This window comes from Castor canadensis, chromosome 2 (genome assembly GCF_047511655.1).
Source record: "Castor canadensis chromosome 2, mCasCan1.hap1v2, whole genome shotgun sequence".
In the NCBI taxonomy this organism is placed as follows: domain Eukaryota; kingdom Metazoa; phylum Chordata; class Mammalia; order Rodentia; family Castoridae; genus Castor; species Castor canadensis.
Genome location: NC_133387.1, coordinates 67,919,899 through 67,937,963, shown reverse-complemented (window position 1 = coordinate 67,937,963; position 18,065 = coordinate 67,919,899). Strand labels below are relative to the sequence as shown.

Sequence of the window (18,065 nt, the reverse complement as noted above, 5' to 3'; positions counted from 1 at the left end):
ATCTACCAAAATTTACACAAGAAGAAATAGACAATCTGAATAGGTCTATATTTATGTAAGAAATTCAATCAGTAAGCTTTGCAGGACAGAAAACACCAGTTCCAAATGGGTTTATTGGTGAATTCTACCAAACATGTAGGGAAGAAATTATATCAATTCTATATTATTTCTTTCAGAAGATATAAGCAGAGAGAATATTTTCTAATTCATTCAACAAGGCCAGAATTCCTCTAATTCCAAAACCACACAAAGATATTACAAGAAAAGTAAACTAAAGACCAATGCATCTCATGAACATAGGTGCAAAAATCCTCCACAAAATATTAGCAAATTGAATCCAGTAATGTATAAAAATTATTATACCCTCAAACCAGTGGGATTTATTACAGACATGCAAGCCTGGTTCAATATTTGAAAATTAATGTAATTAATCACATCAACAAGCTAAAGGGAAAAAAATCACACAATCAATAAAGGTAGAAAAGGCATTTGACAAAATCCAAAACCCATTCAATTTGATCAATGGATGGCACTTTCAAAATGATCCCCACTGTTAATTTTTATCACATATGTAGAATCTGTGCCCTTGTTGGATCTGAGAACTTTAGAACTTACTATCTACTTGTTTATATATTAGTGATTGAAGAAAGTAAAGCGTTTTTTAAATGATTACCTGGAGATTTGGTGGACTTTGAAGAACAAAATGGATTTCAACAGAATGTCCAAATCATAATGAAAGATTTGGAATTAAGAGCAATGAAAGAATCTAAAGGTGAACCAACAAAGTTTGGATTTTTTCCATTTAGCCCAATGCATTTGGCAGAAAATTCAGATGAGCGGATTGACCACAAGATATAGCAGCGATGAAAACTTTAAAAATGCACCATTGTCTACACTGGCATTCCTTCCAGTTGATGAAATTCTGGGTGCTTTTAATGAATTAAAGCTCATTTGCCTAAAAAAGCAAGCAAAGTTACCAACTGTTAAAATAATTATGTGCAAACTAGAGTAAGAAGACATGTTACTGGTGTTTGATCACCAGTGATTTTCCCACCAAATTTGGGTCTGTAGATCATCATGCAGAATGGATTTCTGTATATCCAAAACAACATGGAAGCATGGCACAGAGGAAGGGTATATTTAATGAGGAATGCTCATGTTGGTGGACCTTGAATCATAGAAGAATTTCAGGAGGACCAGTGCACATAGAAAGTGAATGTGAATGTGTTCTCTGAATAAAGGCATTCCTTAAAAGAAAAGAAAAACCCAGCTATTCATTGTGGTTCAAGACTTTAAAATACAACTAATGATCATGAACGTCAACCAGCTCATATGGACTACTTCCATGTCCCATAACCCATCACTGCAGTACATAGTTTCATATGTTAAATTTTCTTTTTTTCCCTACTATTGTAAATGGTCAGCATTATTCATTACCACTTTCTATGTTATGTATTTCATCTTCACATCATTTCCAGTACTGGGGGTATACATACTATAAAGACATTAAGAGGGCTCCAATTTGTGTTGTACATATTTTTTTTTTGCAAATTTGACTCTATAATAGCATATCATCACAGCATTGACTGTGTGTAAGCACTGCACATGTAAGTATAAGTGATAAACTTCCCCAGTAAATGAAGAGATATCCTTTTGAACACATGCATTTGTGAACAATAAAATATCTTGAGATCTTGGCATATATAATGGTGATTGATTGCAGTTTTTGATTGATCTCATCAAAAGACTGGTCACCCATCACAGTGTCTCAGATGACATTAATTATGAAGCCATGTGCACACTTACCAGGCACAGTGTTAATCACGTATACATTTTACTTTTTAGTCTATTTCTTTTTATAATGTTTTTATTAGTATATAATGGTTGTATGGGGATTTCATTGTAACATTTCCATACATACGTACAACGTACCCTGGTTTGGTTCATCCCTTCCTTTATTCTCCCCCTTCCCTTCACCTTTCTTAAAATTACTTCAACAGGTTTAATGTTCTATATTCATTCTTGTATAGAAAGTACCTCAACCATATTCACTCTCCTTTACCTTCTTCATCTCACTAGTGCTCTCCCTTAATATGACCTGTTTCACATTTTTGCCCTGCATTGTTTAAGTGTCTGTTCATTGTTCAGTGGCCTATTTCTTTATGAATTCTATCTATCTGCTTATAACCATAATATCTGTGTGACTGTCATTAATATGCTTCAGTGTTTATACTTACAAAATATGTGTGTTATTGTTGTCTATTTTATTGTGTAAAGTGGCCACTCAATAGTTTGCATTTCTCAAATCAATTCCTCTTAAAGAATGTAATTAGACATCTTTAAAGAATTTTAGGAATTATTCTTCTAGAATTAGATTTTCAGAATTTTGATCATCTGGGATTTTAGAAGTTAGGAATTTTGATCTTTTAGAATCTCAACATTCAGGATTATGGCACTCAGGATTAACCTCTTCCCCAAACCTATAGCTAACATAATACTTAATGGTGAGAAACTCAAAGCTTTCCTACTAAGATCAGGAATAAGGAAAGGATATTCCCTTTTACCACTGCCTTTCAACATTGTACTGGAACTCCTAGCTAATGCAATAAAAAAGGGAATCAAAAGCATGCACATTTGGAAGGAATAAGTAAAACCATCTTTGTTCACAGATTACTTGATATTTATGTAGAAAATCTGAAAGAATCTACAATTTTTTCCCTAGAATTAATAAGAAATTCTAACAAGGTTGTGACACCTCTTGCCACTCTTGCATGATTTCCTGCCAAGTGATGTCATCTTCCATGTCGTGACATAGCATGAGGCCTTCATTAGGTGTGGTTGTCCAATCTAGCCTCCAGAACTGGAGCAAAATAAAGCTCTTTTCTTTATAAAGTTCCCAGTCCCAGGCATTTTGTTATGCAATGTAAAATGGACCAAAACAGCAGGTAAATGGATAAATACCTTGGTACATCCAAACAAGGTAATATAATTCAGGATTAAAAATAAATGAGATATCAAGCCATGCAAAGCTATAGAAGAACCTTAAGAACATGTTAGTAAATGGAAGTGGCCAATCTGGAAAGGCTAGAATCCTGTATGTCCCCAACTGTATCACACTCTGGAAAAGGCAAAGCTATGGAGGCAGTAAAAAGGGGTTAGCAGAGAGGGATGGATGAATAGGCAAAGTACAGATGATTTTTATGGCAGTGAAACTACTCTGTACGATATTATGATAGTGGATATATGTCATTATGCATTTGTCCAAACCTATAAAATGTATAACAACAAGATTCTTAGTAATATATGTAGGTTCACCAAAGGTAAAAATTGTACCACTCTGCTGAGTGGCTACGCATGTGTGGGGGGAAGGGAGTATATGAGAAATCCCTGTAGCTTCTACTCAATTTTGTGAGCCTAAAAACTAAAGCTGCTCTAAAACATAAAGCTTATTAAAAAAACATAATTAATAAAAATTAATTTAAAAATCATCCAAAACATCAAAAAAATTGAAAACTGTAGGATCTCTGTTGGAAAAATATCAGTAGATAATTTACTCAGTGGTGCTCAAACTTTTTGAGCCAGTACTCACCATCAGTTATATTTTACCTAAGAATCCAGGACACACTGACACATATTCTCTCTCTCTCTCTCTTTCTCTGACTCCCTGACTCACTGACAAACACACACACACACACACACACACACACACACACACACACACACACAAATACTCACCTTTTCTCTACCCCTGACCACCATAATATATATTTCATAAAACAATGCTTACTCTTTGTGATGTGCTGGTACTTTTTTTTTTAAAACACATTTCTTCTCGTTTTTAATATAAAGAAAATGTGTTGAGTTGTGACTCACTAATTGATTTGGGGAATTTCAATTTGAAAAATACTAATCTAGTTCCAACATTTGGTGTTTTGGACCAAACCTCTCAGAAAACTTCCTGATTCCCACTCAGCACAGATCTTGGAGCAATTGTTCCAGTAGGACTCCCAAGGTGGTTTAAAGGTGGAGGCATTCAATGGGACCATCTCACAACAGCCAAATAATCTTCATCAAGTCCTTTAGGGCCAAGCCTTGGAGCTGGGATATGTCTCAGTGAATGAAATAGCTTTCTAGGTCTTACTGTGATATAAACATTTTCATCAACACTGTTGCACTTAGACGGTGGTCAGTAAATACTTGCTGATTTGGCTTGTCTTTTTGACAAAAACCCATTAACACCTCATCTTAAGCACACATTATTCTCCTTCTTGCATCTCTGACTATTTAAATACAGCTGGGTGGTTTACATTTGTAATCCCATTTGACTTGGCACAATTTGTTCCCTCGTATCTTAAAGAGTCAATGATCAGAATGGCACTAACGCTCTATCACCACCACCGTTCTTTTAAAAGGATGCCCACACATCATTGCTTATTCAGTGCATCAACTTTATTCACAGGGGATAGATTCTGGCAGACCAGCCATGCAGGGGTTTTTTTGTTAAACACACCAAAGAATGCACACTTCAGACATCTTAATGGACCAGATTCTAACAAAAAAATGAAAAACATTTGAAAACAGGAAACACAGAAGCATGGAAGAGTTTGGTTTCAAGAAAATACAGCCTCCTAGAAACTACTTTTCTCAATTTCCTTTAATTATTATTATTATTACTTTTTTGGCAGCACTGGAGTTTGAACTCAGGGCCTTATACTTGCTAGGTAGGTGCTCTTACCACTTGAGCCACTCCACAAACCCTGATTTCCTTTAATTCTTTTTAATTCTTATACTTAAAATATAACAAATGAAGACTAAACTCCTAATGCTTTAATGATTAGACCTTACCTCAGATTGGGGAGCTACAGTTACAATGTCATTGAAAACTTGTCTGGTATCTGGTGACCAGGATAAAATCTTAGCTGACTTACTCTTTGTCATGTGTGAATTTTCTTGAAAGTTTTGTTTAGAGGGAAATACTGATCATAGTTCTTAAGATTTTGTAAGATTTATGCAAAGAAGACATGCATAAATATGTATTTGAAAATTATTACCCATTCTGGTAGCTTTCTGTTTAACTTTTTTTCTTTTCTCATTTCTTTATTTTCTTTATAAGGTTTGAGAAATTGTACATATTTTTATGCCTCCAAATAAAATAATACATCCAAGGAAAAAATTCTTTTCCTATGAACAACTTAAAATTCCTTTGAAAAGCTTTATACAGTTTATAAAGTTCCAATGGAACACATCATGAAAACTGCTGGTCGAGAGGAAAGCATAAAGACAGAAGATCCATGGCTATGTCATGTGCCAATTTTATGTAGAAAACTGTTACACTCCAAGGAAATACCAAGAGTGTATGGAAATCTGGGATGTGGTAGTAAAAGATGACTAGTGGATTGCTACTATTGAAATAGTACATAATGAAGCACAATTTAGTCTCAGATGAAGTGTTTGTCAATGTGTAATCTGTGGGCCAGCTTCATCTGAATCCCTTGAGGTGCTTGTTTTTAATTGAGGTAAATGGCTCCAACCCAGACTTACTGAATTGGGATATCCAGGAATATATGTTCCCAAACTTCCCCAAGTGATTCTGATGAACACTTAAGAGAGAACTCACTGCTTTGGTATTGGCGAGTGTGTGGGAGGTGGGTAGGGAGGTTCAGAGAGAAACAAGTGAGGAGGGGGAGAGAGAGGGAGGTTAGGACGATGGGGAGGGGGGGAGAGAGAGGAGAGAGGAAGAGAGACAGAGAGGGAAAGGAGAGAAAGAGAGAGAGAGAGAGAGAGGGAGGGAGGGAGGGAGGGAGGGAGACCTGGCCACTATCTCCAGGTTTTCTAGAAAGAGGCTTGTCCCAGAGATTTATAATGTGTCTGGAAACCCTTTCTAGAATCCTGGAGTTCCCTAAAAGTGGTTAAAATTCCCTCCTGCTTTTTCTTATTGTCAGACTTCACTGACTTGTGACACTGTTTTCCTTGTTTCCTCCTTTGTTCCCTGGGTTGTGGCACTCATATATAACCATTCACAATACGTGTTCCTGAACATGATCTTTTGTACAATGAACTTTTTTTTTCAGTTACTCACAACCTTGCAATGTTCTTTTTAAAGTGATTTTAATCTATAATATATCATCATATAAGTTATATAACATTAAACAATGACATTATATATCAGAAAGATAATAGTTCAAATTCTGTAGACTCTGAATTACTCCAATTCTCCTGGCATTGCAGAAATAGCATCTTACCCTAAAATGAAGAACTAATGGCCTTAGTGTAAAATCTTAGTCCAAGTACCCCTTTGTGACTTGTGTGGTTTGCAGAGGGACAAATATGTCATCATCAGGAATGCAAAATCTTGAGTTCCTCCAGATCTACTTAGTCCAAGGGTAGGCTAAAAGGATCGCCAGGAGAGATCTCCCAAGCTCATGGATTGGAAGAATCAACATAGTAAAAATGTCTATACTACCAAAAGTAATCTACATGTTTAATGCAATTCCCATCAAAATTCCAAGGACATTCATTAAAGAGATTGAAAAATCTATTATGAAACTTATATGGAAACACAAGAGGCCACGAATAGCCAAGGCAATATTCAGTCAAAAGAACAATGCAGGAGGTATCACAATACCTGACCTCAAACTATATTACAAAGCAATAACAATAAAATCAGCATGGTACTGGCACAAAAACAGACATGAAGACCAGTGGAACAGAATAGAGGACCCGGATATGAAGCCACACAACTATAACCAACTTGTCTTTGACAAAGGAGCTAAAAATATACGATGGAGAAATAGCAGCCTCTTCAACAAAAACTGCTGGGAAAACTGGTTAGCAGTCTGCAAAAAACTGAATCCAGATCCATGTATATCACCCTATACCAAGATTAACTCAAAATGGATCAAGGATCTTAATATCAGACCCCAAACTCTAAAGTTGATACAGGAAAGAGTAGGAACTACTCTGGAGTTAGTAGGTATAGGTAAGAACTTTGTCAACAAAACCCCAGCAGCCCAGCAACTAAGAGATAGCTAAATGGGACCTCATAAAACTAAAAAGCTTCTGTTCATCAAAAGAAATGGTCTCTAAACTGAAGAGAACACCCACAGAGTGGGAGAAAATATTTGCCAGCTACACATCAGACAAAGGACTGATAACCAGAATATATAGGGAACTTAAAAAACTAAATTCTCTCAAAACTAATGAACCAATAAAGAAATGGGCAAGTGAACTAAACAGAACTTTCTCAAAAGAAGAAATTCAAATGGCCAGAAAACACATGAAAAAATGCTCACCATCTCTAGCAATAAAGGAAATGCAAATTAAAACCACACTAAGATTCCACCTCACCCCTGTTAGAATAGCCATCATTAGCAACACCACTAACAACAGGTGTTGTTGAGGATGTGGGGAAAAAGGAACCTTCTTACACTGTTGGTGGGACTGTAAACTAGTACAACCACTCTGGAAAAAAATTTGGAGGTTACTTAAAAAGCTAAACATTGATCTACCATTTGATCCAGTAATACCACTCTGGGGGATATACCCAAAAGACTGTGACACAGGTTACTCCAGAGGCACCTGCACACCCATGTTTATTGCGGCACTATTCACAATAGCCAAGTTATGGAAACAGCCAAGATGCCCCACCACTGATGAATGGATTAAGAAAATGTGGTATCTATACACAATGGAATTTTATGCAGCCATGAAGAAGAACGAAATGTTATCATTTGCTGGTAAGTGGATGGAATTGGAGAACATCATTCTGAGTGAGGTTAGCCTGGCCCTAAAGACCAAAAATCGTATGTTCTCCCTCATATGTGGACATTAGATCAAGGGCAAACACAACAAAGGGATTGGACTTTGAGCACATGATAAAAGTGAGAGCACACAAGGGAGGGGTGAGGATAGGTAAGACACCTAAAAACTTAGCTAGCATTTGTTGCCCTTAACGCAGAGAAACTAAAGCAGATACCTTAAAAGCAACTGAGGCCAATAGGAAAAGGGGACCAGGAACTAGAGAAAAGTTTAGATCAAAAAGAATTAACCTAGAAGGTAATACACATGCACAGGAAATTAATGTGAGTCAACTCCCTGTATAGCTATCCTTATCTCAACCAGCAAAAACACTTGTTCCTTCCAATTTATTCACCAGAGAAAGAATGGGAGAGCATTGATGAGACAGTGGAAATGTTTTACTGGTAATAATTTGGGGAAAATAGTTCCAATAAACCTTGCTACAAATCTTAAAAAGTAAGAGTTCAGTAATTTAAATAGAAATATTTTATAAATGAGCTGGTGTCATGCTGTAATCCTAGCTACCTGGGAGGCTGAGAACAGAAGGATCTTGATTTGAGGCCAGCCTGGGCAAATAGTTCATAAGACCTCATCTCTAAAATAACCAGAGCAAAATGGACTGCGTGTGGCTCAAGCAGTAGAGCACCTGCTTTGCTTATTTTTTGCACATTTTGTTCAAAGATTTTTAGAACATGATAATATCTTAATAGATCTAGTCTGTTCATATCAATCAAGACTAAAATTAGAAAAAGATGAAAAGGGAAAGGGTGAAGTTATAAAGTTACCCAAAGAAGATCCATCTTTCTTAACATTAAAAGATCTGTTTCAAAATAATTGTTGAGTGCTTTTACTATGAACAGGGAGAAGCAGGACTGAAAAGCCTTTTGGCCTCTGAATAGGAAATCCTTGGTTCAGGATCCAGCCTTTAGACTTGAACACACCAGTTAACCTTACTAATCTTGTTTCCTCATTCATAAATGACAATAGCAGAACTTTTTTCTCATTTCCCTCACTTGATTATGAGGATCAAATCAGATAATATATTTTAAGCTATAAAGTAACTATAAAATATTAAGACATTATTGCTACATACCACAACAAATAAAAAGACACAGCATAGCATGGCGCGCAGTTTATAATTGAGATTGTTCATAACTTTTCTTTTGCCCAACACCCCTGAGAGACGCAACCTCTCAGTAACAGAGGTTCTCCTGGGTTGTAAGGGACAGTAGGAAAACGTGTTGTAGGAGAGATAAAAGAAAAATTCTACAGCCTTCATAGAACAAAAAGAGTTTATAGGGCCTAATGGTTTGGGTGAGGCACTCCAAAGGATGGATCAAATTTGGAAAGGGGAAAATGGGGAAAGAGAGAATATATATGCTGGAAAGAACAGTCCAAGTGTCCTCATCTATAAAGTGAAACATGCAGAATAGTGCTACCTCATGGAACCATTGTGAAGAGTAAATGTGGGACGCTATGTGAATGAAGCCTACGGGCTGACACAGAGTATGAGTGGTCAGTATATCTTAAGCCAGCGGTTAAAGCTGTAATCCTGGAGGCAGAAAAATGGCTCACCAAAGATACTCTTGTCTTAATCTCTAGGACATAGAAAGATGTTAAATTACTTGGAGTGGGGGGATTAAGGATGCTAATCAGATAATTTAAAATAGATTATCCTGGATTATCTAGCTAGGCCCAATTTAATCACAAGGGCTCTAAAACTGTAAGAGAGAAACAGAAGAGGAGAGGCAGTCTTGAACACGCGACTGCTCAGCAATGACCAGAGAGATTTAACGTTGCTGGCTCTCAAGATGGAGGAAGGGTGCCATGAGGCAGGGAATGTGGGCAGCAACTTGAAGCTGAAAAGTGTGAGGAAATAGATTTGCCCTAGAACCTTCAGAAAAAAGCCGTCTTGCTCACATCTTGATTTTAGCTCAGGGAGCTCCACATTGAACTTGTGACATCCAGAACTGTAAGATAATAAATTTTGGCATTGTTTTGAGCCAGTAGAGGTTGTGGTATTTGTTATAGCAGCAGTAAGTGACTGTATCCAAAATGTTACTTCATCAGCCTCATGAGGCAAGTTCCTGATGTAATTATATTCACTTTATTCACAGCACCCAGCCTGAAATATAGGACTCTCAATAAATGATTTGGATGGTTGGATGGAAAAGCATCCTAGGAATGTTTTTGTGGTGGAGTTTGGCAGGAAGTTTTATGTAGCCCAGGTTTAAGTGAGGGTTGAAACTTGGTCAGGGTCAGAATTAGAGTGATTTTGAATGTCAGGTTACAGAGTTCTTAATTTGGTGGGTAATAGAGATACAGTGATTATTTTTGAGCATTAGATGGGCAGGATTGAAGTTGTGTGGTAGGAGTTTAATTGTGGCAGTAGTAAATAAAAATTTAAAGACATTACTTCATGATTCTGGAATTTTAAATACCTACTTATACATCTTGCCTATGGTCAAAAGTATCATGTTGTTTTTATTTTTGCAATTTTTGATTTATCATGCATTAATAATTAGAGGGGGGTTTCATCATGATAATTCCATATACATATGTATATATAGTGTATTTCCATCCTCTTCACCCCTTAGTATCCTTTTCTTTACCCCTTCCTCTTCCCACTGATCTCCCCTGACAGTCCCCCATATACAGTCATGTCCCATTATTTTGTCATCATCATCATCATTTCAGGTCTAGGTTCCACAAGTGATATTTGGCATTTTGAACTTGGCTTATCTCGCTCATCATGATGATCTCCAGTTCTATCCATTTTCCTACAAATGATATAATTTCATTTTTCTTCATGGCTGAGTAATATTCCATGGTGTGTATGTATATATATTTAATATTATATATAATATAATATTTTCATTATCCATTCAGCAGTTGTTGGATACCTCTGCTGATTCCACAGTTTGACAATTATGAAGAGACTTGCAATAATATGGGTATGGAGGTATCTTTCTTGTATTTTGATTTACACTACTTCAGATATATGCCCAAGAGTGGTATGGAAGGGATATAAGGTAGGTCTATTTTTAGTTTTTTGAGGAATCTCCATACTGATTTCCACAGTGGCTGCACTAGTTTACACTCCCACAAACAGTGTATGAAGGTTCATTTATCCATGCATACTTGCCAGCATTTGTGGTTTCTTTTCTTAATGATGGCCTATCTGATGGGGCGAGATGGAATGTCTGTGTGGTTTTGATTTGCATTTCCTTTCTGGCTAAGGATGTTGAATGTTTCTTCACGTGTTTATTAGTCATTTGTGCTTCTTCTTCTGGAAATTGTGTATTCAATTCCTTTGCCCATTTCTTAATTCGATTGTTCTGCTGTTCAGTTTTTTGACTTTTCAAGATAGGTTCTATGAAGCTCTGAAAGGCAGGACAATGGTTAAGAGGTAAAGTGAAGTAGATTTTAACTAAACATGAGAAAAATCTTTTGACTAGACCTAAAGAACAGAGAATTTTGGTTAATTATAGGCCTGCATAATTCCTGATTATTGATCGATTTTCCATTTGGGCAATTTCTAATCTGACCAATGATATAGCAATAAGCACCAGTATATCAGTTATGCTATAGATTTATCTTCTCAGCTAATTTTTCACTTGTTCACTATTTTTCATTTCTTTGTTTTTTTTCCCCTTCCCTTTCTGTGGATCTACCTAAGTTTTTTTTTTTTTTTTTTAGAATCTATTTTTATCTATGTTTTTGAGTATATCCCTCTATACAGCAGTTTTCAGTGGTTGCTGTATGCGTAAATAACTTTTTCCAGCCTACTAGTGCCATTTTACCAGTTCTAGTGGTATGTCCCTTTATCCTGCCACCCACGTTGGGGATTTGGGCCTCGAAATATGAAAACTGTGGGGACAGAAATATTTTATCCATAATAGCCATGAGAAATAATTTAGAAAAGTCAAGAGAAGGAAGTCTTTGTATTAATACATATTTTTGCCTACAGTGTCCTTTTTTTCCTTCTCTGTGTCCTAAAACACCATTTATGGTTTCCTTCTATTTAGAGAACTTCCTTTAGTTATTCTTTAGAGTATGTTTGCTGGCAACATATTCTCTCTTTTCCTTCATGCAGGAATTTGGGTTGACAGTTTTCCTTTAGCACGTGAAAAAGGTTGAGCCCTTGTGGCCTCCATGATTTCTGGTGAGAAATTTGCTGTCTTTTGAATTGCTTTTCCTTTATAAATAAGGGTGTGTGTGTGTGTGTGTTTTTGATTTCCCAAGTTTAACTGTGATGTGTCTTGAGGTAGACATTTTTGGGCTTATTTTGTTTGAATTTATTCTTGAATCTGTGGATTTATGTCTTTTGAAAATCTGAGAGATTTTTGGCTATTATTTCTGTAAGTACTTTTTTCACTTCAATCTTCTTTTTCTTCTTCTAGATTTCTAATGATGAAATATTAGATCTTATACTCCCACAGATCCCTGGGGCTTTGTTTACTATATTTTTGGACTATTTTTCTTTGTTGCTTAAATTGGATATTGTTACATCTTCAGTTTTTTCCTCTGTCCTCTCCATTCTAGTGCTGAGCCCATTCACTGAACTTCTGATTTCAGTTCTAAAATTTCCACTTGGTTCTTCTTTTTATCCTCTGTTTACTTAGTGAGATTTTCTGTTTCTTTGCTGTAACTTTCTAAGTTTTCACTTGCTTTAAGATGTTCTTAATTGTTTGTTGAGGTATTTTCGTGATGGCTACCTTAAAATCTTTATGGCATAATCCTAACATCTTTCTCATCCTGGTGTTAGCTATGCATTGTCTTTTTTTCATTCAGTTTGAGACCTTCCTAGTAAATGATTTTCAATTGAAATCTGGATGTTTTGAATATTATTACAAGACTCAGGTCTTATTTATATCTCTTTCAGCTGTTTTTCTCTGACACCATTCCAACAGGGGAAGGAGTGCATCCTCAGTATTAGCAGGAAGAAGTCTAGATTTCTCACTCTGCTTCCAACAGCACCCATGTCAGGGAGAGGGGCGCCTCACTACTATTGGATGGGGATGGAAATTCTGGCTTCCCAGTAGGGCAGATAGGAGTATCTTATTTCTGCCTCTTTACTGCCAAGCAGGAAAGGAAGTACTGATTCTTTATTTAGCCTTTTCTGATACTACCGCAGCAAAAGTGCTGGGATGTCTGTTTTTTTTTTTTTTTTTTTGAGACAAGATCTTGCTATGTATCCCAGGCTGGACTTGAACTTTTTAATCCTTCTGCCTCAGTCAAGTGGAGTGCTGGGATTACAGATATGCATTGCCACACCAGGTGGGGTGTCTGGCAAGTGTAGAAGTCATAGCTTTTTATCTGTGATGTTTTGCTGTAATTTTCAGGAAGAATAGGGAAAAAACCAAATATTCCACCTTCCTAGAAACAGAAGTCCTATCCTCTTAGTTATCTGGTCTTTATGTAAATTTATATATGTACATTAATGAGTTTTAGAGCATACCAGAGCTTTGAGATAACTTTTATAGAAAAATCTAAATCACTTTAGATGTGTCATGCTGTAAACTAAAAATTAATGTTAGCATTAAATTTTTCATTGGATTAAATGCAAAATCTAGAATGTTAGAAACAACTCTAGGCTAGCAGTTAGAGACATAGACTTTAGCACTATCCAGCACTGTGACCCTGCAGACCAGTTCTTGTCTCAGAAGTCCCATCTGAATTAAGAATGTTTGACTTATTAGATAATCTCTATAAAGTTTGCTAACATTTTAATTTTCTCCTGATCAATTCTACTACTTAAAAAATCTAGAATTTCAATAATAAAGCATTTAAAATATGTTGGTTAACCCAAGTAAAATGCTCAAAATTAGATAAGACAAACGATAGCTGAAATGCATTGAGTGCCTACTATGTGGCAGGTATTACAACGGGTATCTTATGATTTCATCTAACCTCCATGAAGTAGAAGTTACATCCATTTTGTAGATAAGCAAACTGAGACTCAGAAAGGTAAAAAACAGTGTCCAAGAATACCTTGTTGTAAAGATGTATTCGATTCCAAGCCTACTTGATTTCAGAGCTGACACCTGCAACCACTTACAGGTACTTTTTATTATTCTTGGCCACTATTTAAGAGACAAATTACTTTATAGAAATGAGATATTAAAGCAAAAGTTCTGGGTAGCTTAGAGATACATTTTAACTTCTCCAATCAGTTTACTTTACTTACTTCTTTTTTTTTAAAGCAACATAAATTAGAAGTAGAATATAGATGCATACTAGTTTTCTGTTTATTCTCATTATCTGTCATTTATTTATCAGATATAGGAACCATTATCCTCAAGAGGTGAAGGAATAAACTGAGGATTATAGCTATCAATCCTCAGAAACAAAAATTTAATTGCCAACTTTCTATAAATCTTACAGTGTCTCGGGAACTAGAAGAAATATTAATATATTTTATGTGTAATCATATATCTTTATGAGTAAGTTTTACTCATGGAGAGTGAGTAAAGAACCATTTGTAAGACTATTTGAGCTAATCAAAAGAATAGAGAACACAAATTAAAAAGTATAAAACAATTTAAGTAGTTTAACAAGATGCTGGTTCCTAAAACTATTTCTAAAAGTAGTTTAAACTAAGTTCAACAGACATGCTTTATAAAATAAACTCTTGAATATTCAACAATTTGTTGAGATCTGATATTTCTTTAGACTCAAAATTGTGTTAAAAAGATTTTTTAGTTGAAAGCAATTATAGAAGTTTGTGTAGCTGCCTGGCACATATTTACGTGGCAAAAGACCATATAAGTAATGACAAATGATAATATAGAAGCATGAGAATAGCAACATGTTAGGACTACATTTTATCCTACTTTGATCTTTTTCTTTCATTATGAAGTCCTGCTTGTTTTCCACTGACTTATTCTGTGAGATTTTCTATGTCAATCTGCAGGGGAATTCCAATAGAAGTTATTCAGAGTTCATATTACTATGTGTTCTAAGAATTACCAAGAGAACTGATTATGTTGTAGAGTTGTTGCAGTATAATTTCTTTCAAGAAGTTAGACAACTGGAAATTGGCTCTATAATCTTGTTCTGAGATCAGTGTGCTTTTCTAGGAAGTTATTTTCTCTCCAGAAAGTTACTATGATTTTGGTAGACAGAGAACTGGTTTGTGGTCAGCAGTTTTATTTCTGACCTTTATTTTTTCTCTCAACCCATTGTGTGGATAGGGTGATGTGGTATGTAGAAGCAACTTTCACATTATTTTTGATTTACACAATGTTATCTGGTTCAAACAAAATATCACCCTTGTTCATTATAGGACAGATAAAAATTGCTCCATCCTGGGTGGAATGGAAGTAAGAATGGGGTGCACCTTTGTCCCTTGGTCACCTCACTGATGCATAAAGCATTTTCTAATGAGCTCAAAGTCAGGGCGGCATGATTTGAAACACCACCAGTGAAATGTAAAGATCACTAAATTAGCAGTCCAAAGCCCTAGCATCCCAGGGCTGCCATCAGTGATCCTGTGTGGGTCTAACTTTCCTCACTTGTGAAATGAGATCGAACTGCGTCTCTTTCAGCTCAAATATTCAAGGGAACCACCAGTGACTATATGTAAATCACAAAAATTCTGTACTATACTCAGCAAAAAATAAGATGCTTACTGCAGGGTAAAATTTTCATGTCTACCTTAAAGAATCAGATAGCTTCTAAACCTTAAAAATTTTAAAGACATTTTGTGGGCTTGGGTATGGCTCAGCAGTACAGTGCTTATGTAGTACATATAAGGCCCTGCATTTGATCCTCAGCAACAGAAAAAAAAAAGTTTAAAGAAAATGGCAAGATAAATGTAAAATATAAAATTATTCTGTTCTAAGCAATTTCAGTATTTCCTTCTCACTCCATTTCAAATAGTCAGTGGGATTTCATTGATTCACTCAGCAAACATACTGAGTGCCCAAGACCCAGCAGGTATGGAGGACAGAGAAGATAAAATGATAAAAAGATAACACTGACCACCACTCCCCCTCAAACACAAAAGTTATTGAGTTCTTAACAATGTGTTCTGTTCGACAGAACCTTGTTACATGTGATACTGCGCTCTTTCTAAATCATACGGATAGTGCTGCGAAGGGACATTAAAAACCCAGACGAAATATGAAGTGGTACTATAGCAGTATACATTTAGCATTAGGACCTTTTCTTTTAGCAAGATGACTTTGCTGCAACTGATTTTTTATTAGCTTGAGTGGAGTATGTAGTTTCATACAATATGAAAAGCTTTGTTTTCCTGACTACCATAGGATCTTCTTCAATAAGCCAAGATGGTTCCATTGCCTAGAGGAAGACTATCAAATTACCTGATCATTTACTGTTTTCTAGAGACGAATTGGGGTCAAGACAGGCAAGAGTTATGAGGATGCCAGAACAGTCCATTGAGCATTCAGCAAGGAATGGTGTAAGGCTCACCCCCCCAGAGGTACACCCAAACCCCTCGGCTGTGACATGGCCAGTCTTTGGGTTATCTCTTTGTTACTTAGACTGGTAGATCTCCCAGCACAGCCCAGCTCAAGCCACTTCTGCACACCCAGTCGCTCCCCAAGACGGAGCCGACATCCACCTCTTCCTCTAGACATGGCAAACCCTCAGATACCCACCCAACTGTTGACTCGCGTCCAAGGGCCACAACCACCACCCACCCCAGCACCATCTTCCAGGAACTGGCCTCTCCCCCAGCAGGCCCCGCCCCTCTCTCAGAGCACCCAATGGGTGGAGCCGGGGCGGCGGTGGGCGGGGACTGAGGCGGGCGCATTTACAGAAAGGCAGAGGGCGAAAGGAGGCAGGAGAGAGGAGAAGAAAGAGAAACTGGGGGTGGGGAGGGGTGGGGGGGGCGAGGCCCGTCCAATGACAAAGCCCAGGGGTGGGCGCCGGCCGCCATTTTGAGCCAGGCGGCAGGATATCACCGCGTCCTCCGCCCTCGGAGGGGGAGGGGCGGCGGCGGAGGCGAGAAAAGTAGCGAGAGCCGCGCCGGGCGGGAGGCGCCAGCAGCGGCCGTCGCCGCGGAGCCAGATCGCGGGGCGGGGGACAGCGGCGGCAGCGGAGCTCACGGACGCGCGGGGCGGCTTCGAGCGGCTCCTCCGATGCGGCGCAGCGTGAAGAGGCGGCGGCGCCGGCCCCGGGCCGGCTGGGGCGGCGGCTTCAGGGCGGGAGGAGGGGCCGGGCTGGAGGCGCGGGAGGAGAAGGTGGTGTACTCGCGGTCGCAACTGTCGCTGGCCGACAGCACCAAGGCGCTGGGCGACGCCTTCAAGCTGTTCATGCCTAGCAGCACGGAGTTCATGAGCTCCGAGGCGGAGCTCTGGAGCTTCCTCTGCAGCCTCAAGCACCAGTTCTCCCCGCACATCCTGCGCAGCAAGGACGTCTACGGCTACTCTTCCTGCCGGGCCCTGGTGCCCGACCTCCCGCCGCCCCCCGTCGCCGCCCGCGGCCCGACGCGCCGGCCAGCCCCGCGCGCAGCGGCCAGGAGGAGGCGCCGCGGAGCCCGGGCGGCCGCTGCGGGCAGGAGGAGGCCCCGACCACCGCCGGCCCCCGGGGAGCCGTGCGCCACCAAGCCCGGGACACCCGGACTCTGCTTCGGGGGCCGCACGCTGGAGGAGATCTGGAGGGCCGCCACCCCGACGCTGACCACCTTCCCCACCATCCGCGTCGGCGACGACGTGTGGGGCGAGCGCAGCCTGGCGGCGGCGCGGCGCAAAGCGCGCCAAGTCCTGCGAGTGGACCTGGAGCCGGTGGTGAGGCTTCGCCGCTTCCCCGTGCCTCGGGCGTGAGGCGCCGCCCCAGGGCGCCTCCTGCCGGCCGGCCGCCGCCCTGCAGGGGCTCTTCCGCCTGGAGGAATGAACTAGTGTCAGTCGAGTGTTTACAGAACCGGCCACCCGGTCCTCTAGTGCACTTTACGCTACGAAGTCCCCGATGGTTGTCCCCTCTGCCCCGCGCCCGGGACGCGGCACCGCGGCCTGAGACTCCAGGACTGGGACCCTGCGGCTGCGGGCGGAGCAGAGCGCGGACCTGCGTCCTCCTCCGCCACCCACGCCGCGTCTCCAGGACCTGCGGGGCTCATCCGTCCCCCTCGCGGACTCTACCTCACTGGTCTGGAAGTCCTCCGAAGTCGTTCTTTTCCAAAGCAGTGTGTTTTCGTGCTTGTGTCATAAGCCAGAGTGTTTCTTCCCCCACCCCCTCTCTTTCTGACTGCCACCCTTCACCTTCTTTTTGGACGGAAGATCGAGGGCGTTTGTGGTGTTGCA

At 39.3% G+C, this 18,065-nt stretch overlaps 1 protein-coding gene across 1 annotated transcript; it reads left to right on the top strand.

The window, feature by feature from the left end:
• The first annotated feature begins 16,608 nt into the window (after window positions 1–16,608).
• Ccdc71l (coiled-coil domain containing 71 like) lies at window positions 16,609–17,738 on the top strand. Its single transcript, XM_020186439.2, has one exon. The coding sequence runs from the start codon at window positions 16,908–16,910 to the stop codon at window positions 17,589–17,591; it is 684 nt and encodes a 227-aa protein (XP_020042028.1). The 5' UTR covers window positions 16,609–16,907; the 3' UTR covers window positions 17,592–17,738.
• Window positions 17,739–18,065: the final 327 nt, after the last annotated feature.